This window comes from Hemicordylus capensis, chromosome 4 (assembly GCF_027244095.1).
Source record: "Hemicordylus capensis ecotype Gifberg chromosome 4, rHemCap1.1.pri, whole genome shotgun sequence".
NCBI lineage: Eukaryota > Metazoa > Chordata > Lepidosauria > Squamata > Cordylidae > Hemicordylus > Hemicordylus capensis.
Window position 1 is genome coordinate 238504695 of NC_069660.1, and position 26850 is coordinate 238531544.

Here is a 26850-nt window from a genome sequence, read left to right on the forward strand (position 1 = left end):
CAAGATGGAACCAGATGGCTGGCACTTAAAATCAAAAAGGTTGCAGAGCAGCTTTTAAAATGATGCCCGGGGAATAGACGATGGGAGCTGGGCAGTATCCGGTTCAGCAAATGCCATTCTTTAAGGTGTGAAGGTGCAAAGGATTTAGATAAAACAGAAGGGGACAGAGCAGAACCACATAAAGAGCAGACAGAAGGCTGTGCCAACTGGTCAAAGAGTCAAAAGAAAGATAGCAGACACCAGGGAAGAGATTCAGCATATAGATGCTTATATGCCAATGTCAGAAGCCTCTGAGCCAAGATGGGTGAGCTGGAGTGCTTGGTTGCTAACACAAAAATAGATACAGTGGGCATAACAGAAACATGGTGGAACAGAGAGAACCAGTGGGCCACTGTTATCCCTGGATATAAACTCTATAGAAAGGACAGGGAGCGGTGTCTTGGAGGTGGAGTAGCACTGTATGTTAAAGAAGGGATAGAATCTAACAAAACAGAAAACCTAGGTGGACCAGAGTCCTCCACAGAAATCCTGTGGGTGACAATACAAGGCCTGAAAGGAAGTGTGCTACTGAGGACATGCTATTGCACTCCAGATTAAAATGTTGACAGTGACTAGGAGTTGCAGGAGGAAATCAGGGAGGCGTCAAGGAGAGGCAGGGCAGTAATAATGGGTGATTTCAATTACCCACACATAGGCTGCATAAATTCACAGTCAGGTAATGACAAAAAGGTCAAATTTCTAGATACGCTAAATGACTCTGCCCTAGAGCAGTTGGTCTTGGAACCAACCAGAGAGAAGGAGACCTTGGACTTAAGTCGCACCCATGAAGTCATGGGTCATACCCATGAGTCGCACCCATGAAGTATGTCATCGACCCTTTAGGGAACAGTGACCATAATGCGATCAGATTCAGCGTACATGTGGGGAGAGAATCACCAAAGAAGTCTAACACAGACACTTTGAATTTCAGAAGAGAAAACTTCTCCAAAATGAGTATCATAAAGAGAAAGCTGAAAGGGAAAACCAGGAGAGTCACTTCGCTCAGAAAGCATGGAGTTTACTCAAAACCACAATACTAGAAGCCCAGTTAGACTGTATACCCAAAAGGAGGAAAGGTACCACTAAGTCCAGGAGGATGCCAGCATGGCTAACAGGTAAAGTCAAGGAAGCCATAAACAAGAAGAAGACCTCCTTCTGAAATTGGAAGGCCTGCCCAAATGAGGAGAACAGAAAGGAACACAAACTCTGGCAAAAGAAATGCAAGGTGACAATAAGGGAGGCAAAAAGAGAGTTTGAGGAACATTTAGCTAAAAGCATAGAGAGAATAACAAAAACTTCTTTAAATACATCAGATGCAGGAAACCTGCCAGGGAGGCGGTTAGACCTTTGGATAATGAGGGAGTGAAAGGGATTATTAAGGAGGGATTATTAATAGAGGTTGCAGAGAAGTTAAATGAGTTCTTTGCATCTGTCTTCACAGCAGAGGATAGTGAGCATATACCTGTTCCTGAACCAGGCTTTTCAGGGATGGAGGCTAAAGAAGTGAGTCAGATAGAAATGACAAGAGATGATGTTCTAAACTGTCTGGAAAAACTGAAAACTAGCAAATCACCAGGGCCGGATGGCATCCATCCAAGAGTCCTCAAAGAACTCAAATATGAAATTGCCAACTTCCTTGCTCAAATATATAACTTATCCCTGCAATCCGGTCTGGAAAGTAGCAACTGTAACACCGATTTTCAAAAAGGGATCCAGGGGTGATCTGGGAAATTACAGGCTGGTTAGCTTAACCTCAGTTCCAGGCAAATTGATGGAAAGCATCCTCAAGGATAAAATTGTAAAGCACATAGAAGAAGAGGCCGTGCTGGGAGAGAACCAGCATGGCTTCTGCAAAGGGAGATCTTGCCTCACAAACCTTTTGGAGTTCTTTGAGAGTGTCAGCAGGGGCGTATCTAGGGTAGGGCAGGCAGGGCATGTGCCCCGGGTGCCACTTGAAGGGGGCGCCATTTTGTAAAATTAAAAATAAAAATAAAAAATGGCTGCCAGAAACAAAATGGCCACCGTGCATGCTCAAATGGCCTCTTTGAGGCCCTAGGTCATGCCAGGCCTTCCTGAGGTCATTTGAGCATGCACAGTGGCCATTTTGTTTTCAGTGGCCTTTAAAAAAAAGATTATTTTTAAAAATGGCCCCCGCACATGCTCAAATGGTCCCTGTGAGGCCCTAGAGGCCAATGGGGGGAGGGGGAACCTTTGCAACCCCCCCAGCCTTTAGGAAGCCCCCCAAAGGCTCCAGGTTAAAATAAATTATTATAATATAAGACACTGTACAGATATTCAGATTGGCACTATGTACAGAGAATCAGGGCTTGTGAATACTGAGCTGATGCTTATGAGCTAGGATTGTATTCATTTGCTCTTACTTTGCTTCTTGTGATAAGTTAGTTAAATGTGATGTCTTAATAATATGGCTATTAATGGTGAGTTTGTCTTTGAATCAGTGTGAAATCCTTAATATTAAGGCCCACTGGGAGTTTCTTGCTCACTTTCTCTCATTTTAACTGTCTTTCTGAAATACTAGAATATATTCCAAGCAGTGACACAGTTTACTCTGTATATCCTTTAATTATTTACAGAGTATCTGGGAAAAGTCAAATTCTCCATTTATTTTTAAAACTTATGTAATGGTGATGCTACAATGCATAGTAGAGAATTAGCCAGGGACTTCTGTTTAGTTTTCCAAGTACACCTCCACATAGTATTTGGGTATTTCATGAGTCGCAGCATACTGAAATTTGTAGTTTTCCAGCATTTTTTGGTCTGGCTAAGACCACTGCTAAATAGTTTTTTAAATATTAAAAGATTAATGAGCCTGACTTGTATTTTTGAGCTGATATTATGGTAAAGTTATCTGAAAGATGGGTGTCAGATGCTTGGACAGGGGGCGCAATTTCAGTGCTTGCCCTATTGCGCTATTTTCCCTAGATATGCCTCTGAGTGTCAACAAGTGTGTGGATCAAGGTGATCCACTTGACATAGTAGACCTGGACTTCCAAAAAGCTTTCAACAAAGTTCCTCATCAAAGACGCCTCAGAAAACTTAGCAGTCATTGGATAGGAGGACAAGTACATGTGTGGATTGGTAACTGGTTGAAGGACAGGAAACAGAGGGTAGGAATAAATGGAGAGTTTTCACAATGGAGGGAAGTAAGAAGTGGGGTCCCCCAGGGATCTGTACTGGGACCGGTGCTTTTTAATTTATTCATAAATGATCTAGAAGCAGGGGTAAGCAGCGAGGTGACCAAATTTGCAGATGATACCAAACTCTTTTGGGTAGTGAAATCCAAAATGGATTGTGAGGAGCTCCAAAAGGATCTCTCCAAACTGGGTGAGTGGGCAACAAAATGGCAAATGCGGTTCAGTGTTGGCAAGTGTAAAGTGATGCACACTGGGATAAAAAAACCCAACTTCAAGTATACGTTGATGGGATCTGAGCTGTCAGTGACTGACCAGGAGAGGGATCTTGGGGTTGTGGTGGACAGCTCGTTGAAAGTGTTGACTCAATGTGCGGCAGGCCAATTCCATGCTAGGGATCATTAGGAAGGGGATTGAAAATAAAATGGCTAATATTATAATGCTGTTATTCAAATCTATGGTGCGGCCACACCTGGAGTACTGCGTACAATTCTGGTCACCACATCTAAAAAAGGACATTGTAGAACTGGAAAAGGTGCAGAAGAGGGCAACCAAGATGATCAGGAGCCTAGAGCACCTTTCTTATGAGGCAAGGCTACAACAGCTGGGGCTATTTAGTTTAGAAAAAAGACGACTGCGGGGAGACATGATAAAGGTCTATAAAATCATGCATGGTGTGGAGAAAGTGGATAGAGAGAAATTCTTTCCCCTCTCACATAACACTAGAACCAGGGGTCATCCCATGAAATTGATTGCTGGGAAATTTAGGACAAGCAAATGGAAGTATTTTTTCACACAATGCATAATCAACTTGAGGAATTCTCTGCCTCGAGATGTGGTGATAGCCAACAACATGGAAGGCTTTAAGAGGGGTTGGATAACTTCATGGAGGAGCAGAGGCGTATCTAGGGAAAATAGCGCCTAGGGCAAGCACTGAAATTGCGCCCCCAGACCAAACATCTGACACCCATCTTTCACATAACTTTACCATAATATCAGCTGAAAAATACAGTTAAAATGAGAGAAAGAGAGCAAGAAACTCCTAGTGGGCCTTAATACTAAGGATTTCACACTGATTCAAAGACAGACTCACCATTAATAGCCATATTATTAAGACATCACATTTAACTAACTTATCACAAGAAGCAAAGAGCAAATGAATACAATCCTAGCTCATAAGCTTCAGCTCAGTATTCACAAGCCCTGATTCTCTGTACATAGTGCCAAGTTTTTTAAAAAAAAAACTTTTACCTGTAACCCCTTTGGGGGGCTTCCTAAAGGCCATGGGGTGGGGTCTGCAAAGGTTTTCCCTCCCCTGTTGGCCTCTAGGGCCTCGCAGGGACCATTTGAGCATGTGCGGTGGCCAATTTAAAAAATAATCTTTTTTTTTAAATGGTCACTGAAAACAAAATGGCCACCGCACATGCTCAGCCTGGCATGGCCTAGGGCCTCACAGAGGTCATTTGAGCATGCACGGTGGCCATTTTGTTTCCGGCAGACATTTTTATTTTTATTTTTAAAAATGGCGCCCCCTTCAAGTGGTGCCCGGGGCACGTGCCCTACCTGCCGTGCCCTAGATACGCCCCTGTGGAGGAGAGTTCTATCAACGGCTACTAGTCAGCTGGCTATAGGCCACCTCCTCCCTCAAAGGCAGGATGCCTCTGAGTACCAATTGCAGGGGAGTAACAGCAGGAGAGGGGGCATGCCCTCAACTCCTGCCTGTAGGCTTCCAGCGGCATCTGGTGGGCCACTATGTGAAATAGGATGCTGGACTAGATGGGCCTTCGGCCTGATACAGCAGGGCTGTTCTTATGTTCTGAGGGAAGGCTTAGCTTAGTGGTAAGAACACATTCTTTGCATGCATAAAGTCCCAATTTCAATCCTCAACACTTCAAGATAAAACAAACCCAAGTAGCAGCATTAAGAAATTATCCTTGAACAGTTGCTGCCAGTCAAAACAGAGAATCATCTGGGCTGGATGAACCACTAGTCAGACTCACTCAATATCAAGCAGTTTCATATGTTCAGTTTCACATTTTTGAAACTATCTCTGAGATATCCAAAAGTTGGGAAGAAAACATTTTTTATTTAAAATGATACTTCAGGGATAGATTTTGTAACATTTTGTTGGGGGTTTCCTTATTCCCAAATATTAATAGGAAAGTATATAATGTCAGCCTATATACATGATAAGGGAATTTATCACTTGTTAAGGTTCTGGCCAGAGACAAAAAATTTTCTAGCATAGTTGGAAAGATATTCCAATGAGATTTTGAAAATGGGCACAATATATCTCTTGTAAAACCTATAACAAAATAAATTCAGCAAAAACAAAAAAATTCTCCCAAAAATTACTTACAAAGATTTTTCTATGGTTACCTGTATATAATCCTGTCAGATTAAGTATTAATATCCACTAAAAGAGCTTTTGCTAATGAAGGATCAACTCCTACTTCGGCAGAAGCTCACATGACCTTGAATTTCATGAATTAATCTAATGCACCAGTCTAATTAATCTAATGCACCTATACTGCACTGGTTGATTTGGCCTTTCCCCCTCTTTGGTTGTGATTTTGTGATATATTTAGGTAGTTGCAGTGAAGCATGTTGGTGACACAAGGGATGGCATTTATGTCCCATCATTTAGTGAGAGCAGTTTAGGTAAGGCGAGGAGAACTGGTATTGTTGAAGCAAGAATGAATTGTCCATTTTGCTAAGCAGAGCCCATCATGGTTTGCTTTTGAAAGGGAGACTACATATAAGTCTCTCATTCAAATATTCCTCTTAGGGGATGGGGCTGCTCTGGGAAGAGCATCTGCAGAAGGTTCAAAGTTCTATTCTTGGAATCTCCAAGATAGAGCTGAGAGAGACTCCTGCCTGCAACCATGGAGAAGCCGCTGCCAATACTGAGCTAGATGGACCAATGGTCTGTCTTGGTATAAGGTGGCTTCTTGTGTTCCTGTGTTCCTGTGTTCCTAATTTTGTTATAACTCCTTTTGTGTTCATGCATCAAAATACTGTATTTACCTGAATAGAAGACAACTCTGAATTTAAGATGACCCCCTTAAAAATAGAGGTTCCAAAAGAAGCAGGACTCTGAATTTAAGACAACTCCCTGATTTCTAACATTAAAGAACTTGGGGAAAACCTAGTCCTGGATTCAGGTAAATACATTACTATACACTTGGGAAATACAAGAATAAATTTTGTTGTTTTTGTCTGATATGGTACTGGACTGATGTGCTTTAATAGATTTCTGTTCCTTTCTTGGAGTATATATGCTGCTTGGCTATAATAAATTTATAGAGGCTTATTTACTCCTCAAAAATGAGATGCACAAGTTGTTTGCTCCAAACAGGTGATTTACAAAAGGGGACCCTCATAGCCATTGATCCTAATCATCAGTGGGTCAGGGGGATGACTTCCTGTTATGTGAATTCAATAACATAATGCAAGATGGAAATCAGCTGTTAGATGGTTAATTAAATGCACTTGACTTTTCCAGAATAAAACATAGCAGATGTCACCACCAACCACACAATGAAGCTATTCTCACAACCAGGAGAAATTGGGCTAAGGAAGCCTAGCCTGATTTCTCCTGTTTGTCTGCTGCCACGGGAGCCACGCAGCTCCTGGCAGCAAACTACCAAAAGTACCCCTCCCCTTAAACGAGGTTAGCAGAGCGAGCGCTCCGCTAACCCCATTTGATCATGTGCTGCCGCAGCACGGCTCCATGCCGTGGCAGCACACAAGGAGACCCCCACCAGGAGGCTAAAACAAGCCTCCCAGCCTCAAGGGTCTCTCCAAAATGCCCCGCGCACTTGTGCGGGGCATCCTGGAACTTCCGGGAGTTGGCCCCTGATGGAGCCAGCAATCATGTGGGCAGCCGATTTGGCCACCCAGGGATGGCTCCCTGCCCGTGTGCGGGGAGAGTAGGCTAAGCCCAATCTCCCTGCACTAACTCTAATGGCACCACACCAATCGTGTGAAGCACCTCTATGTTTCATTGAAATCACACCTGAAATTAGCTGCAGTATCCTAATACACAGCTGAGCCAAAGATTATCTTGTGACATATGGCACAACATAGACACATTAACATAAAGCACTAAAAAATGAATGATGTTCAGTATAGAACTGTAGCATCTTCTTTACAAATTTGCTTCTTTTTTAACTGTTCTTGTTTGTGGAGACCACATCTGTCTTTTGTGTTTGCAGTGGAGGTATAACCTCAAAGCATATTGTCATAAGTTTCAGAGTGAATTTTCCATAAACTGGGGAGGGGAAAACACTCAGTAGAAAACAACTGCTTACAGGCATGCAAAAACAACTGCCCTGATTGGCGACAGAATTACTTTAGGAGAAAACCCACACCATTCTACCCTCCCCAAATATTTACAATTTAAATTCCATTAAAATGTCTTCTGTGAGATTTCATGCAAATATATAGCTGAGTGTGTTTTCCAAGTGGGAAGCTGATGAGGGAAAGCTGCTTCAGAGAAGCTGTTTAAGCTACGGAAATATAGCAGTGGTATGGAAATACAGCAGTGGCTGTATTAGTCATACTGTGATTCCTGTAACCAGGCCAAATTTCATGAATCAAAGAGAGCTGTGATAAAATATAATTCCATCTTCATTCCATTATGCAAGTCAGCAGTGGTTCCTTGGAAAAGATAAAGATAGCTTGGCTTGCTAAGTCAGATTCAGAATGAACTTTATTCACTGACATATATTGACGGATAATGCTTTTACATCAAACCTGTCTAATTCCAGATATCAGCATCTGCCACTGATTCCAGTGCCCCCTGGAGTCTAATGACGTGCTTTCCAAAGTTCTTTGCCGATATAAGCCCCTTGCATTTCTAATATGTTTCTAATAGCAAAACATTTTGAAAAGCACGCTTCTAAATTAGTTACAGAGAACATTCCCTACAATAATCTAGTGATGTGACTCAACCCTCTGCTAATCATACTTATGTGCGACAAGCTGGATTTGCCCATTTAAAATCAGAGAAGTCAAAGGGCTCCAAAACTATCTTATGCAACTCCCCTACTATAAGTGTGGATCATTCACAGACTAGATCAGCTTTAAAAAGTCAGACATGCCATGATGAGAGAGTAGGTGCATCACAAGGAAAGCAGCTACAAGAAGTTATCTGAAGCCACAACCAACAGCAGTTGTTTCAAATGTCATGCAGAACCTTGGTTGAAGCCAGACTCCACATGATGTCTCTCACCCTCAGCAGCCACAAGCTTCTGAGGCTCAGAGATGGCACCTTGAGCCTGGGTTAAAGCAAGGTTCCATGTGATGTCTGAAACCAGTCCTATGTGTAAAGAAAAGAGGAAAAGATCAGCTGCAACCTGGCCTGAATTCCTGAGCCACCGTCGTACAGCATGCCTCTAACCTGCTGGTTAGAGGCATGCTGTAGTATGGTGGATCAGCTGAGGCTTATACCTTAAGCTGGAACAAAGATGAATGGAAAGGAAAGTCAGCAAAACATATGTGTGGGCTCTCCTAGAGCATCTTCCTTGAGAAGTTAGGCAACATCTGGGCCTTTTTAGTTTAAAAAAGAAGACAACTAAGGGGAGACATAATAGAGATCTATAAAATTATGCATGGTGTGGAGAGAGAAATTTGTTTCCCTCTTTCAAAACTCTAGAACCAGGGATCACCCCACAAAACTGGTTGCCAGGAAATTTAGGACTGACAAAAGGAAGTCCTTTTTCACACAACACATAATTAATCTATGGAATTATCTGCCACAGGAGGTGGTGATGGCCACCAGCTTGGATGGCTTTAAAAGGAGCTTGGACATATTCATTGTCGACAGGTCTATCAATGGCTACAAGTCCTGATGGCTGGAGGCTGCCTCCAGGTTCAGAGGCAGGATACCTTTGAATACCAGTTGCAGGAGAGCAACAGCTGAATAGAGAGTGTGCCTTCATCTCTTGACTGTGGGCTTCCCAGAGGCATCAGGTGGGCTACTGTGAGAAACAGGAAGCTGTTTCACAGGATGCCCAAAGCCTGATCAGGCCTTGGGCCTGAGCTAGCAGGACTGTTCTTATATTCCCTTGTCCGAATTTCTCTCTCTCAAGTATCAAGGTATGGGGAGTGAGGTAAAGCTCAGAGACAATAAAAGGAAGAGCATTATGCAACCCCTTCTTTAAGGGTCTGTTTTCTTAAGTGCTTTTGGGTGGGGATTGCCCTTGCAGAGAGGAGAACCAGCTGCTTCTGCCTAGAAAACCACTTTCGCTGCATATCAGGCTCCACCTGTCAGAGTCCATTAACAGCAGGGCCAAGCTAGTCTTTACAAAATGCTGGCCAAGAACTATTCTAATGTTTATAATAAAATTGAACAAATTTCAACTACTAAGGAACAGCCAGCAGATTTCAGTGGCTTGTGTAGGTGGGAAACCCAGGTTCAAATTCCACATTCAGCATAAAACTTGCTAGATAACCTTAACCAAGCCACACTCTCAGCGTAGGCTAGTTCACAGAATTGCTGTGAAACTAAAATACCTCTCTCAGCTTCTTGAAGAAAGTAAGGGATATAAATGTATCAAATATAATAATAAATAAGTAGCCCATATTTCAGCCCAAGAAAAATGTAGGCAGCTATTTTTGGTTGCTATATCAATGTCATTAAGGATTATAGCCATAAGGCTGCTTACACATATTGAATTATCTCTTCTCAGCAGCATTCTAAAAATAATGTAAAATTGGTGGATTTGTTTAGTTAGAGATGGTACAGTTAAATGTAAAACAGGAGCAACTGCAAATCCTTCACAAGTCCTTATCTGCAAGACTGGATGGTCTCTGAAATTGTGAGAACTCCGCTGAAGGTTTAAGAAGAGAACAGATCATCTCTTTCATGGATGGCTCAATGAATTGTGCCCACAATTCAAAGGCTGAACTAGATGACCTTTAGATCCTCTTCCAGATCCTTCATTTCTGTGATATTAGGGAAATGCAGTGACACATTATATATACTCCCATCAAAACAGCTTAGGCCCTGGGTATTTAAGAGAACGTCTTCTGCGTTATGAGCCCCACCTTCCATTGAGGTCATCTGGAGAGGTTCATCTCCAGTTGCCGCCAGCTCGGGGACAGGCATTCTTGGTTGCTGCCCTGAGATTGTGGGATGTGCTCCCTACTGAAATACGATCCTCCCCATCTCTGACCTTTTTTAAAAAGCACTTGAAAACCCACCTCTTCACCCAAGCTTTTTCAGCTTTTTAAATTTTTAAGTTTAATCTGTTTTTGATATTTAGATTGCCTAAAATGGTTTAAGATTTTTGTGTATGTTTTCACTTGTTTTATGTTATTGTTAACCACCCAGAGATGAAAGTTTGGGATGGTGTATGTAATAAATAAAGAAAGAAATATAAATATGCAGATGTAATCAGACAGATATCATAAAAAAAATTTTAGATGACACTAACATAGATAATAATGTATTTATTTATGTATTACTTTATGAGTGCACTCACCTATAGCTTCTAAAAGCTGCCTCATCATTACTCTGTCTATTCCCTTTGAAATTATTTCAGCTTTATAGCTTCATAAACTCTTTTTTTATTCTTAAATGTGAAAGGGTTTGTAAAATAACAACTGAGTTACACACACACACACACACACACAAAAATTCTGACTTTACTTACTGATTCCTTGAAAGAGTTCTTCAATATTAATTGCATTCTTTGCACTGGTCTCAACAACAATTGCGCCTATAGACTCTGCATATTCTTTGGCATCTTTCATAGGTACCTCCCTAAAATAAAGTTTTAAAAGTTAAATAATTGTAAAATCAAAAACTTACCATGCAGGTAACCACTGTTCCAGTTGTTGCTTCTCATTAGCTGTAACAGAACTGATGTGCTATCATATCTCTTGTTTTCCACATTTTAAACATGTGATTAGTCCCAATCTTGTTTTCCCAAAACCCATGGAGGGGAGAGGGAGGTTACACTGTGGAATTTAGTAAGATACTCTGAAGATATTTTTAAAAAGGAAACTGAAGTGTTTTTACTTACTATAAATTGTTTTCCTTGAGCAATTCAGGAAGACATTAATTATCCTTCAGAATACTGCTCCAATCTGATCAGGAGGCAAGCATAATTAAGACTGAGACCTCTGCATGGGTCCCACAATTTCCAGATGAGTCTGGAAAAAGCAGGAAACCACCCCCCCTTTTTTTAAAGGACATGAATAGCAACATGCCAACATCAAAAACAGAAGATAAATAGTGAGAAGGAAAAAGGGAGAATAACCCAGAAAGCCCTACCTGCATCCTCATATGTAGTCCATTGATCTCTATAATAGACTGGATGGGATAATGCCCTTTGGCATTCCTTCAAAATAGGAATTTATGGTGTGTGTTTTTTTTAAAAATCCCATTTTTTCCAAGAAAGGCAGGAGCACATTCATTACCTTTTGGGATATAGCATACCAATACTCAGAGTGGGCAGCATTCCTCATGACCAAGAGCTCTTGCTGAGGAGAACTTACTGGAGGACCTTCTGGCTAAAATCAACTTTTAGCCAAAAGCAACATCTGCCAAAGCAAATATATCAGTTTTGTAATGCCTTGTAAACCTGAGTGCCAGAGTCCACATTGCTGCCTGATGAATCTTGTCAAAACAGATTTGACCTTCAGCAACCTTCTAAAGGCTTCAAAAATTGCAGCTCCTTTCGGGAAATACGCTGTAGTGCCCTATGGCATTGTTTTATTCAGAGTTCTGCACACTGACTTAATGCACTCTCGAAGCTACCTGGAGAGTATCCTGGAAGACACCTTCTATTCCGAACTCCTGGTTAGAGAGAGAGAGAGAGAGAGAGAGAGAGAGACTCTCACAAAACCTCCAATAAACCAGGTAGAAACAAAGGCCTCTATATCCAGTTTATGCCAGCCCTTTTCTTGTGAATGGACTGAATTCAAACAGAAGGAAGTGAAAACAACCTCCTGAGACTTGTACAAAACCAAATTGACTTTTGAGATAAAGGGAGGGTCTAGCTGCAACATTGCCTTGTCCCTGTGAAAAATACAAAGACCTGGATTAGAGGAGAGGTTCTCGAACTCCAATATACATCAACACTGATTACATGAACACCAGGAAAACTATCTAGAACGACCTCTTTAACTAGGACTGCAGAACTTATGGACTCAAAATCTGGTCCCATGAGGCACTAAGTTTAGATTTCAGCTAGGGCAACAAACTGTGGGATGATTAAGAAGCATCTCCTCTTTCAAGGATCCCCTGATGTGCATATGTAATAAGATAGCACTCTTCTTCCAGCAACAGAGGATGCTTCAAGGGCTACTACTTCCCTCTGCAGAATTTGGCAAGGGCCTCTTGCAAGCATATATGGAATGTTTTCTTCTCCTAGCACCCTCCTTTTGCTTGGTCCAGAAAGACCATCCACATAGAACCATCAACTCTGTTGGGACAGGGCCGAGTCATGAGCCACAAAGTGGCACAAAGTGAGAAGCTGGAACCAGGAGGGCCAGGCAACCGGTTTGGGCTCAAAGACCAAACCAGTAGCCAAAGATCCAGCTGAGCACAGTTGGGAATCGGGGGTCAAATTAGTAGCTGACCATCAGGAACACTTCAGAGGTCAAGTGGAGCATTCAAAGAAGCAACCAGGAAACAAATACACCAGAACAAGACCTTGATACTGAACATAAAAACAGCCTTGCTGGATCAGGCGTAGGATCTATCTAGTCCAGCATCCTGTCTAGGGATCAGGCTTAGGGAGGGTCTATCTAGTCCAGCATCTTGCTTCCCATGGTAGCCCATCAGATGCCCCTTGGAAGCCCACAAGTAGGAGTTAGACATGCCTCCCTCTCCTGCTGTTGCTTTTCTGCATCTAGTATTCAGAAGAGTCCTAAAGTAGCTGATAATCATCAAGACTAGTTGCCATTGAGGCAAGGCCTGCCTCAGACAGAAAGGCTCTTATCCTTCCTGCTACAGGAAAGCTACAGGGCAGAGCTTGCAGGAGTACAACCTCCATTTGATAATGTCTGAATGGGGCAATGCAGAGCCTCAGATCAGGCAGAACATGACAGCTGGTCAAGACTGACATTGCAGGTCAGCATTGTTGGTCAGACGCTGAGGGCACAGGGCCTTCAGAAGGGCCCACCGCTGATCCCTGACATCAATTCTATGTCCGTAGCCTTTGTGTGGTAGGTGGAGCAGGTTCTTGGGGCCCTCTCAGATAGGAGGAGTGTTGGAGATGGAGTTCCAGTGCATCGACCTTTGGGGTTACAGCCCAAAAGTCTGCAGCAGAGTTTTAAAGTGCAGCTGAGTGAGGTAGTAAGACAGTGTGGATCCAGAAGTGAGCAACACTCTCTTCTCCAAAATAAATTGAAGGAATTATGAACAATGGGTTATGAAAATGGAAGCCCTTCTGAACACAAAGGGACTTAATGGTTCCTCACAGAACCAAGACCAACAGATGGAACAACAGCTCAAAAGGAATGGGATTCAAAGAATGACAGAGCATATAGGTTGATTCTTCTAAATGTGAGTGACAATTTGCTAATGCATTTCAAAGAGACTAAAATTGCCTCAGAGCTGTTGAGAAAGCTCAAAAAGTTGTATGGCAGAGTCTCCCCCAACGCTGCTGTCCTTTTAATTCAAAAATGAGTTAAAATGATTTGCAAAATGCAGCTGGAAAAGCAGAGGAGCTTTCAACCCATATAAATGCATATAAATTTAAATGCACACTGGTTGCTGATAAGTTTCCAGGCAAAGTTCAAGGTTTTGATTATAACCTATAAAGCCTTAAACAGCTTGTGTCCTCAGTATTTAAGAGAACGCCTTCTTTGCTATTAACCACACCACCCATTGAGATCATCTGGAGAGGTTCATCTGCAGTTGCCACTGGCTCGTCTGGTGGCTTCTCAGAGACAGGCCTTCTCCACTGCTGCCCCGAAGCTTTGGAACACGCTTCCTGCTGAAATAAGAACCTCCCCATCCCCTACAAATGTTTAAAAGGCAGTCAAAACGCATTTGTTCACCCAGGCTTTTAATTAGATACCGTTTTAATTGTGTTTTTAATAGTTTTAACATTTTAAATTTTAATTGTAAAGTTTCAGTCTCAGACAAGGAGAGACAGATATCCCAAAGCATGGCAACAGTACTACAACCTTTTGTAGTAAACAAAAACACTGCTTTAGTTGTGATGAAACAGGGCATTTGCAAGCCAAGTGCCCAGAGCTGTAAGGCTCAAAAGGTACAAGGAATTTCAAAGGCAGGAAGCCTGGTTGCTATAGCTACAGAGGTGACTCACAGCCTGAGAATGCAGCCAGCAGACAAAAGGACAGGCAGCATGGTCACTATGAGGAGCAAAACAGAGAGAGAGAGAGAGTAGCCATAGGACAAAAAGTTAATGTGAGAAATATGAGTGAAAGAAATGATTTTATTATTGATTCAGGCGCTATCCAGAATATTCTGAATTCTCCTGAACTGTATATTGATTTAGACAAAAATCACAAAGTTCCTGGTTTTTTGGGGGAATGGAAATATGATTTTTTTTCTGCAGAGAGAGGATTAGGTGAACTGTGTTGCAGGCAATTTGATGGAAAAACTGAAAATATCTTTATCCAAGATGCACTGCACTCTTAATCCCTGATATGGAGAGCAACCTAATCTCTGTGGGACATGGGATCAATAAAGATTGTAAAGTGACTTTTGAGGACAAAGTTTGCTACATTACCACATTGCCATCATTTGTACATGATGATTTAATGATGACAGCCTATATGTGTGAAGATAGTCTTTTTCAGCTGGAAAAGCAAGCCTTGCAGCCTCATGCAAAGAAGCTGCCACTAGATGTCAATGTTTTTCACTTAATAAAGAGATGAGACCCAGCCTTTCTGGACAGACACAGAGGGAATCACAAAATCCTCTGGAACTTATAAATTTGGTTGTGTGTGGTCCGACTGAAAGCAGCATAGTTGGCAATCGGTACATACTCACATTTATTGACGGTTCTCCAAGATTTACTTATGTATATGCTCTGAGAGTGTGTCATGTTTTTGAAAAATTTAAAGAAGTATGTTGTACTGGTCAATAACAAATTCGGAAGAAAGCCTCAAAGACTAAGAGCAGACAATGGAGTTGAATACATGTCAAATGACATGAAAAGATTCCTAAGGCAACATGGGATTCCACATGAATCTACGCCTGCAGAACTGAACAGTGTGGCAGAGAGGAAAAATTGCTCTCTACTAGAAATGACCAGATGCATGTTACATGATTCTGGCTTGGCAAATAAATTATATGGAGACGCAGTGATAACTGCAAATTATTTGCAAAACAGATTGCCAACCAAAGCAATAGACAAGACACCATTTGAACTATGGCATGGGCGCAAACCCTCTCTAAACCATATCAGAGTATTTGGATCAAAGGCTTATACATATGTCCCAAAGGCCAAGATAACCAAACTCAATTGCAGATGCAAACTGAGAGTATTGGTTGGATACGTGCCTGGCAAAAAGAGATACAGAATCTTTAATCCTGCAAGCGGAGAGGTGAGAATTCACAATGTGATGTTGTTTGATGAGAGGCAAGGGCCAAATAGAGGTGATGTACCAGAACTTGTGCCAGAGATCCAGGTGAAAGAGGAACCATGTGAGTGGACTCTCATGAACCTAGAGTCACACAGTGAACCCAAAGGATCTGTGTTGGAACCAGAAACAGGTACAGAAAGGGCTACAGATTCAGAAGGGGTTGTACAGTCTAATCTAGAACTGAGGTGCTCACAGAGGTCCCACAAAGGGGTTCCACCCAAAAGACTCTCAATCCTGACAAAAGCAGGAAAGATGCAAGAACCCACAGTGATGTCTGAGGATAACCAAAGCCACATCCAGTTCTCTCAGATGGAGAAGATGAAGTCTCGAACTAAGCACATTCCCATAAAGTGTCATTATGTTCGAGACATGCAACAAAAGGTGGTAGTCAAGTTGAAGTGCTGCCCAACAGAAGAAGTAGTGACAGATGGATTGACTAAGCACTGCTCAGAGACAGATTCCATATGCTTCATTGAGAAAATGGGAGTTGTGAGCAGGTGTGACAGGCAATGAGAACGGGTGTTGGAGATGGGAGTTCCAGTGCATTGACCTATTGCACCAACTATCCCACTGACCACTAGGGGCATTGAGAGCAGAGGTAGTTGGTGAGGGTCTCCTTACCTGTCCCTGCTTTCCTCTGCTCTATGACCCCAGCTTTGACTCCTCAGGTAGTGAGGAGTCAGTCAGTCCTGTAGTGAGTCAGTCCTCTTCCTTTCCTCCTAGAGAGAAGATGGATACATCTCTCTCTCTCCCTACCTATTCTTTATGTAGCTGATAGATAGGTCTTTCCTATCCCAAGTGTATTTCACTAATAAACCTATTTAGTTTAGATTCTACAGTGATCTCCATGCATGTTACTTAAATAGCTGCAACAACTAAACTCTGCACTCTGTAACTGGAGTGGTAGCTTTCTTGGTGCTTTGCTAAATAATCACAAACCCCAACAAGGAGGTCCATGGAAGACAGTATGTTGAAGGCTCCCCAAAACATGGAGCCAGCACTGTTGCTGATAGATTTACTTCTCAAAAACAGGAGAGTAGCCAACACTGCTTCTGAATAGTAAAATTTTATTAGCCACTCCTACTCAGCCACTAGTTGCCAGACGGAGTATGGCCAGCAGTAGGTCTTGGACAAGCAGATCCTGATGATGCGGCAGTACTCCGTGCCTCCATTCAGACATGGCCAATAGTTCTCATTATTCTCAATGGTGATTCTGTGTCACTGTTCCAGTTGTGCAGTCATACTTGTGTCTGGCTACAACATTGGTTACCATAGCCCTAAAGGTCAGTTGCATGGCATCTAGGGTTGAGTCTATGAGAAGGATGGTCAGGAATGAAATATTGTCTAGCCTATCCTTCAGACTTCTCCTTTCAGAAGGTAGGGTTTTCCTCTCTGGAGAGCAAAGTCTGATGAAGTGGGCTCCTCTTTACAGAGGCATGTTGTCCATACAAAGACTTATCATGTTACCAGCATCCACAAGGAGAGTGTTGAGACTTTGAAAATAGTCTTCAAGGCTGTTTTCATGTGCTTGTTGCAAGGATCCTTGGGACCTCCTTCTCCCTCTAAAACAGGCCTGCTCAACTTAGGCCCCCCAGCTGTTTCTGAACTACAACTCCCATAATCCCCAGCCACAGTGGCTGATAGTCAAGGATTATGGGAATTGCAGGCCAACATCTGTGGGAGAGCAGAAGTTGAGCAGTCCTGCTCTAAAAAGATAACCACCAAGGTCAAAATAGCCACTGTCACAATCTTAACATGATCCATAATGGTCTCAGGCAAGGCATAGAGCTTATAGATCATGTAATGATGTCCTTGCTGTAAGCCAAGTTGGTTCACTCAACAGTTAATATTCTGTTCAGCAACTCTATGGAAAGGCAGTGTCTGGAGTCTAGAAGGAGCCTGAGGGAACACAGGTGTTATTTAGTCTTTGGTGGGTTCTAACAACTTTGGAGAGAATATTAGGGAAAACTCATCAGGCAACTGAGATAAGAGCTTTTCCACACCCACCCCTGAAAGTGTACCTTCTTCCCCTGGATTCAGTTGGAAAAGAGAGCTAGTGAGGGTTGATATGCTTTCCCACCCCAGAATTAGTGAATAGTGTGTAGGCATCTATTCTCACCAGCACCTAGCCCAATCATAGTTTCTCAGTTCTGGTCACTGTGTTATGTGTTGTGGGCGACGTGAATTCCCTCTAAAGTTGGGATCAGGAAATCTGAAGCTATAAGAGCTTCTGCTAAAAAGCCAGTGTTAGCCAGGCTAGAGAAGGAGGACCTACACCACCTCCTATGGCATTTGTACATGGTTTCCACAAAGTCTGAGGTGAAATACCTGCAAGAGAAACCCCTTCAGCTCCTCAGATATCTTTCTAGCACATCAACCCTGGGTCTGCCTCATGCTGCCCTAGCCAGGCAGGCTCCATTGCATGAAAGATGATGCTTTGCCTGAGATTCAGGGTTCACATTATCTGCCTAAGGTGTGGCTTCCTGCTTGCCTGGCCCGTCGTGGGAAGGGCAAGCATCTCTTATTATGGCCTCTTTGCTCCCCAACATATCCAATCAACACTGTGGAAAGGAGCAGCTGGGAGAGCAGGCTGGTAGAAAATGAACACTGTCCCATTTCTGCCCCTGCTCAGCGCACAAGCCATGAGCATGGTGTGGTGTCCAATGACAGACTTTTCTACTTAGTCAGTGGTGTTTGGATGCTACCCGCACCAATGCTCACTGCAAGATGCATCAGGGGTGCATTGGCATTCAAAGTGCAAGTGTTGTGGAGCACCAGAGTTGCTCTGTGGGTATGTTACTTGTTCCTGTCTCCACTGGGACTTAGGTGGAGGGATGGAAAAATTTTGGGAACTTTCCTTCCCCCAAAAAACAAGTTAGTCTCTGTGAGAAGGTAGCTCTACAAGCTACAACCTCCCTCCCTACCCATGAAGAAGCCTACCCTTGCTAGGGTGTGTCAGGAAGGTAGAAGAGTTGAAAGAAAACATAATATTTGAAACAGAAGAGAAAACTAAGACGCTATAATGGGACCCTGCTTCCGGGCTGCAAGGCAGGGCCAGGCTGGAGAATTGTGGAAACCCTCTTGGGATATCAGCCATAATTGACCTTGCCTCCTGGGTCAGATGGGAGATATATCCTGAAATATAATAAATATTGTGAAATATTTAAAATTGGATTAATCTGTTGTATTCTTGAAATCAAACTTGATCCTATGCTCTGCTATGCAGTGGCAACTCAGCATGGAAGTTGGAATCTATATTTCAATTATCAACCAGCCAAAAATACAACACAAGACAGCATAGAGTCTATGGAAGGACACAACACTGAACTTGTCTCCTTGTTCTAGTACTGCGCCCTGTCCTAAACCTTTCCACTGTAGTGCAATATTCTAGAGAGACAGAGAAAAAGGTACATTATGCCTTATTTATCGCATAATCGCTTAGGAAAGAGGTAAAAAACTTTAATATACAATAATGTTTTCTCTGCACTAGAGGTTTCTAAAGTATGGATTTTGAAGTGGAAGGGCTGTTTCAAAGACTAAAAACATTGTACCTCAAAGAACAATTTCACAGTTTTGCTATTTAGCAAGTTGTACTCTGTGCAACTCAGCTAACACTAAAGGCTACTTTGCACACTGCAGTTTTCCAACATGGATATAACCTAAGCAAAGGAAAATATGCACTTACCATAATGCATAAAGTATACGGTGTGTGGGTTTTTTTGTGCTACACACATCACAAGTAACACATATTTTTGCCTGATGGATATTACAGTTTTTCTGCCTCAAAACAGTGTGAGGAGCATCAGGTATTTAAGAGGTCCATAAGAACTGACACATCCGTAACTTGTTTCTGACACTTAAATGGCAATGCTCTTATCAGTATAGCTATTAAAGTATAAGAAATGTGTTGGGACACTGTCAGATGTTTCCATAGCCACCTTGATATAAATAAGCTTTCAGTACTTATTCTAATGAAAAGATAAATAATCACACACTCAGTTCTGACAGTGTCAGAATAATGGATTTTTATTTCCAGCACATATGAGAATTCCCCTGTAATCTGTAGTTCTGGCCATGCCTAGAAACTACTGAAAAGCATTAAACCTCTGCAGATCTTACGACGGTACAAGGGAAGCAGTGCCTTATCCACTTCCATAGTATGGCCGATTTTAAAATGTAATGTGCATGAAAGAGAACCATGAAATAAAAGTGTAGTGCTATATATTATATATCTATAATAGCTGCTTAAATAAAACAATACATAGTAGACTGACAGAGGTTACAAGGAGTGTATAGTTTCCATAAATCCCTTTATCGCCACTAAAACATTCAGATTGCAACTTCAAATGGAATATAAAAGTCGTCTAAATTTTCTGTAGCATTCAAATTCAGTGTTGCTAATCAAAATGTCACAATTTCTTTACAATATTATTAGAGCTAGTATAGTACAGAGGTTAAGATTGTGAATGCTAAATGGGAAGCCACTGCTTCATATCTTAGCACAGAAGGGAGTCATTTAAGACAATTAAGTTAGATATGGTATATAGAAATCTGAGAAAGAAAAATTGTATTTTGTTAGTAGCAAATACTATTCCTGAGACTGTAATACAAATTTGAAAAGACAAGATCATGCAGATACAATCAAACAGCTACCACATACATATTAGTAATTTGTATAGTTTACTGTATTTCTGGAGAATGTGCAGAAAGTAAAAAGCAGTGGCCCAACTACTGCACAATGTTACGAGGACAGAAGAAGGGCTCTGCCCTCATAGAGGCTGGAAAGTAGCTGCAGCAAAGGCTTATTCTGCAGCCCAGCACACACAGAGTGGGGTCGGGACGTGCTTTTCACTTCTCTCCCCTCCCTGCAAGAGACCTTTTCACTCCCACAAATATTACTTTGCAGCTCTCGGGGACATATTTCTGCAAGCAGAAAGGTCACTTTCAGGGGAGAGAAGCTAAAGTCACTCCCCCGCTACATGCATGCTCAGCTGTGGGAGAAGCCTTCCCTGCAGATTCCTTACAAGCCAAATAAAACAAATGTGACCATCCCCCCCACCACCCCCAACATACTGCTGCACAGCATGTGAGCCACAGGGGTTTAAAAAAAAAAAAGACTGGTTTCTTTAATCCAGGGAAAGATTAGTCTCTCAGAGAGAAACAATACAGTAGCAAGCAGGAAATGGTGTGACCTACAAGGGCTAAGTCTGTAGACCTAACAAAACATGGCTGGAATATGCAAAATGTGTATTAAACATGTACCTGCAACATGAAAAGGAGAATTCTCAAAGGGCACTCTTGTTTCTGTTCTCATAAGAACGCACAAGTATTAGAAAAACCACTCCATTCTTTAGGATGTATTCCAAAAACCAATTACAAGAGATTAGTTATTAGCTTGTTGAATGCTTTTTTGTTCATACATTCAGGCCAATTAAAACTCTGTAAAAGACTTCTTTCCCGGGCTTGGAATACATAATTCTACAAATCTTAGAATCCAATATAATACTCTGGATTTTATTTTCAAATTCTAGATTTTAAAAATCACCCTAGAATGTTTTCCCAATCAAGAATATGGATTATACAACCTGCTTTCTGAAACCATTTTAGCATTCCTGTTGTATGAATAACAGAGACTCAAAGTGTGTGAAGAGATAAGAAATCCATATAAGAACTTCTAGGGAACATTCCCGGAGCTCTCCTGACTCCTAGGTTATTCCTAGTTGAATAACCATTCATAAGGCAGATACAAAAGGAAAAGACTGCAGAGCCACTAAGGAAAATAACGGCTTAAGTGCACAAGGAAAAGGCATGCCAGTATTTCTCTTAGGCGCTCAGTGCCTCTCTACCTTTTGTGTAGCACCAAGCCAATTTACTGTGCTTAAAAGCAACATACTGTATTTTAACAGATTATGTGGCTCCATCTCTACTACATGATTGCAATTTAAAACAATCTCTTGGCTTGCAAGTCTTGATTTAATCAAGCAAATTAAAGAAATAAATCTAAGTAAGTTAAATTACAGAACTGGGAAGAACCAAACAGGCCATTTCATATTGCTTTGCTAACACTTATCCTATTCCTGAAGAGCTTTCTGTTTGAAAATCCATGCATCTAATGGAGTACGCAGTTGCCTAGAAATGCTCATATTAACAATAAACAAGTTCCTTCCTAAGATGTAGTGGCATCCTGAGAATCAAATTCCTAAGATTCCACTTTTTATCTTATTTGTAAATATAGCTGGACATCATTCATCAAAATGCATTGGCCTCAGTATATACCAGGGGAGAGAAGCTCCCCTCCCCACAGATTAATCGGCACAATTAGCTGATGAATGGTTCCCCCACTTGAAGCAAATTATAGGGGACCCAAGGCTTGAGTCTCGAAGACCCAGGCTTACAAACACCACAGTTTGACGGAAGTCTAAAAAGTTACAACAAACATGAAATGTCTTTACATATGTTATAATGCATTCCTATGCTATTTTGAATCAATGGAAATATGTTGCTGTTATTATTTATTCATTTGCTTTAGCCACAAGCCATAACAAGATTCTATAGAACTGTGAAAAAAAATAGTAATCAAAACAGAGACAACTATTCTGGCAGAAAACATAAAAGAAGAAAAGCTCCCTTTATTGATAGACTGAAACAGGTTCAGAAGAGGGCCACAAAGAAGCCGAGGTGAAGGGCTTAGAAACCATGTCCTATGAGGGACAGTTAAAGGAGCTGGGTATGAGAGACTGACGGACTGTATCTGAAGATGGAGAGGACATGTTCTCTGTTGCTCCTGAGGGCAGGACTAGAGCAAATGGCTTGAAATTATAAGGAAGCAGTCGCAGATTTAAAAAGTGTTAATAACCAGGACCTACCATACTAAGACCATAATCCTATGCACTCTTACCTGAGAGCAAGCCCCACTGACACCATAAGGGCCAAAATGAAACACTGCTGAATTTAACCACTTGACTGATTCCAATTTGAGCTGTCTTTTGAGATAAATATGTTTCGAAAGAAAATTGTAAAATGCCAGATATGGAAGCCAAAATGTTTCCTGATGCTTTCCATCATCAACTAGATTCATCAAATGTTCCCTGATGCTTTCCATCATCAACTCCTGCTAACTGAGCAAAGAGACACCTTTTAAAGTGGTGATTCTCTCAAATTTATCAGGGGGAGAGCAACTGTGCCTATCCAACCCCAGCACAGCATCCCTCCAGGGGCTGTTGCTGGTATCTGCCTTATGTTTCTTTTTAGATTGTGAGCCCTTTGGGGACAGGGAACCATCTTAATTAATTCTGTTTTATAATATTTTTAATGTAAACCGCTTTGAAAACTTTGGTTGAAGAATGGTATATAAATATTTGTAGTAGTATTCATAGTAGTAGATTCAAACAATCTACTCTGCAATAAGATTAGTTTTTGAAACATCAGAAGATTAATGCTGACCAGTTACATGCTTGGAACTACTAAAATGACCTTCCACACTTTTCTTACAATTTGTCAAATGCATGGAAAGCAGAGTAATTCTGAAGACAATTTTGCAGAATTAATAGGCACTGGCTGAGCTTCTGCATTAGGTCAGGTCTGCCTAACAGCTGATGTTGGTCATATGAACAAAGTGGTTTATTCACTAGGAGAACTCAATAGCTTCTCTTATAAACAACATTAACAGGTTTCAAAAATAAACAAAAGGGATTCTGTTGAGTTTATTATACACTAGCAGCAATGTTAGGTGCTGCATTGTGCTTGGACAGCGTTCCCAATATATGCTCATTTCAATTAGGGATATAGAAGAGAAAATAAATATGTTTAAACTGAAGGCTTGGAAAACTGTCCAGCTTGGGCCAAATAAAACAAATCTATTCCAGAGACTTAGGAGAGATTTCATTTCCAGTCACAGTGGACCATGTTCAAAACATATCATCAGTCTTTTTAATTATCATTAGTACACAGGGTCTTTTAAAGACTCTGAGAGGCACAGGGACAGAATGTCCATTTGAGCCCCCTTCCCACTTTCTTCTCTCTAGCTGACATACTGAGCAACATTACAAACATGGTGGAATGTTTGTGCAGTTGCACAAGTGCAAAAATGGCACAAACGGCATTGACCAACAGTATGGCCATTATATATAATGGCTGGACTGTCAAACAATGCCATTTGCACAATTTTTGTGCTTGCACGACAGTGGTCTTATACAACTGCGCAAATGTCCACCATGTGCATAATGCTGCATAATATGTCATCCACTGCTTGTGTGTCAATGTAATAATGACAGGTTGCTTACCTGTAACTAGGGTTCTTCTAGTGGTCATCTGTGCTCTTACACGATTGGGCTTTGCGCCTGTGCAGAGACCTCATCAGAACTTTTTTCAAGCTAGATCCTTCCATGACTTTTTGGCAGTAACCCCACCCCCTAGGATCTATGCAGCTGTGCGGGCTTCCTTCCCCAGTCTTCTGAGTCCGCAACTGAAAAAGACTACAACAGGGAGGATGTGTGGGCATGTAAGAGCACAGATGACCACTAGAAGAACCCTAGCTACAGGTAAGCAACCTGTCGTTCTTCAACGTGGTCTCTGTGCTCAACACGACTGGGCACATAGCAAGCTGCACCCAGTGCCAATCTTACCTGGAGGAGGGAGCCAGTTGAAGAATGATTGCAACACTGCCCGTCTGAAGGCAGCATCCCTATGGGCACACATGTCCAGTGCATAGTGCTGCATGAAGGAGTGTTCGGAAGCCCATGTAGCAGCCTGGCATATAACTTCCAGGGGAACAGAATTGTCGAAAGCCATGGAAGCCGACACTGCTCGCGCAGAATGTGCCTTGATGGAAGGCAGAAGCAGCTTCTTGACAAGCTGGTAACTCAGGGTAATGATAGGCTGTGTGGATGCCTGCTCACCCTTATTTGGTCCAGAGTGTGTGATGAAGAGAGAAGGTGAAGTGTGCCAGGCAGTAGTCCTATGTACATAGAATGCCAATGCTCTACGCACATCTAATGTGTGCAGGTGCCGTTGTGCGTCATCAGATGGGTTAGGAAAGAATACAGGTAGAGTGAGGGGTTGGGAGCGATGGAAAGCGGAGGCCACCTTAGGCAAAAAGGTGATATCTGGTCGGAGGACGACCTTGTCTCTATGGAAAGTAAGGTATGGGGGATCAGCCCTTAGGGACCAGGATGGAGCACCGAGAGGAAAGTGGGCGACTATGGCAGCCAGGTGCACCCACAGGGAGGTGAGTTTGAGTCCAGACTCCTTGAGGAGCAGAAGGTAGGAGCAGATGACCTATGAAGACACCCCAGTCGGGGAGATATTCTTGGATTCTAAGTATTTAGTGAAACGTCCACTTGTATCCATAGGACCTCATCGTGGCAGGCTTGAGCGCCGCTGAGAGAACCCGTTGCAGATCTACAGGAAAGGAGGCCGGATCCACCATGCAGTCGGGTGGAGAAGAGGTAGGTCTGGGTGGAGGATGCGGCCTTCGTGTTGGGTGAGGACGTTGGGGATTCTTGGCAGGTGAGTGTAGCTTTAGGAGAGGTGAAGCAGGTGGGGAAACCAGGGGCACTGGGGCCACCATGAAGTGATCAGTATACATTCTGGACCATCTTGTTGAATTTTCTGAAGTATCCTGGGCAGTAACGGTATGGAAGGAAATATGTAGGCTGACAGGCCTGTCCAAGGAAGTGCAAAGGCATGGTCCAAGTCACGCTGAGAACATCTGCCTGGAGGTTTAGCCTGCCCTATATATGTATGACCGAAGGAATGACTGTGTGATGGATACACCAGAACCAAATCCTGCTGGAGAGGTTCAGGAGGGAGGGGGAGGACACCCCCCCTGTCAGTTCAGGTATGCTTTCTCGGTCGTATTGTCCACTACTGCAGAGTGGGCCACCACCAGGAGGAATCGTTTGGGGGCCTTGAAGATGGTCAGAAGCTCCAGGAAATTGATGTGGTGAGTGCCCTCTGAAGCGTTCCAGAGACCATGAAGGTGGAGATTGTTCAGATGAGCGCCCCAACCTGATTCTTATGCGTCAACAGTGATCGAGAAGCGGGTCTTCAACGGGTGGAACGGTGAGCCCATAGCAAGATTGTCTGGGTTGTTCTACCATCGGACAGAATGAAGAACTCGTTGAGGGACCCGAAGCAAGTGTGACACCGGGTCTAGTTGAGGAGCGAAAGATTGTAGGAACCACTGTTGTAGTAATCTGGATCGGAGGCGAGCGTGTGGCAAGGCATGTGTGGTGGATGCCATGTAGCCCAGCATCTGCTGTATGACCCGAGCGGTCTGACGGGTGGGAGAGCAGGATGGCAGAGAGCAATAGTATGGATTATATCCTCCAGTCTGGGAGGAAGAGGAGCACTTGGTTTGAATCAAAGAGAAGTCCTAGGAATTCTATCGATCTGGATGGGACGAGGCTGAATTTCTCGTAGTTGATCTTTATGCCCTCGGTGAGAAGGGACATGGTGGTATACAGGTGGCATTCGAGGGTCCAGGGATCGCTGGCCACCAGAAGCCAATCGTCGAGGAAGGGGAAGAGTTGGATCCCTACTGTTGGAGATGAGCGATGACTGGAACCATGCATTTGGTAAAGACCCTGGGCGCGGATGCAAGGCCAAAGGACAGTGCACGGAATTGGATCGTTCTCCTTGCCACCAGGAATCGGAGATACCGGTGGTGTTGTGGCCAAATCGTGACATGATAATAGGCATCAAGGAGGTCCAGGGAAGCAAACCAATCTCCCCGTGAAGAAGGGCCAGGATGGTGTGGACAGTTACCATCCAGAACCACCTGTAGGTGACGCAGCAGTTTAAGTCCCTCAGATGTAGGATGGGACGTAGGGAGCTGTCTGGCTTGGGTACTGTGAAGTAGGTGGAATGGAACCCCTGGGAGTGCGGGTTCAGATCCGGTTCTATTGCATGTTTGTAGAGTTTCCACCTCTGAGAGAAGGGCCAGCGTAGGAAAGGTGGGAATTGGGAGGGTTGAATGGAGGAGTCCTGGAGAACTCAATCGCGTAATCAATTCTCACAATCATGAGGACCCAAGAGTCCATAGTGATTCGTTCCCAGGCAGTGATAAAGGGGGAATGTTTGG

General features: G+C 42.7%; 1 protein-coding gene across 3 annotated transcripts in view; it reads right to left on the bottom strand.

The window, feature by feature from the left end:
* The window catches only part of RAB31 (RAB31, member RAS oncogene family), a 114438-nt gene that overhangs the window by 9518 nt on the left and 78070 nt on the right, over positions 1-26850 (bottom strand). For all 3 annotated transcript variants that reach the window (XM_053247607.1, XM_053247606.1, XM_053247605.1), the window contains exon 6: positions 10853-10962. In XM_053247607.1, the coding sequence (XP_053103582.1) occupies positions 10853-10962 (110 nt within the window). The remainder of the gene's footprint in view (positions 1-10852; positions 10963-26850) is intronic.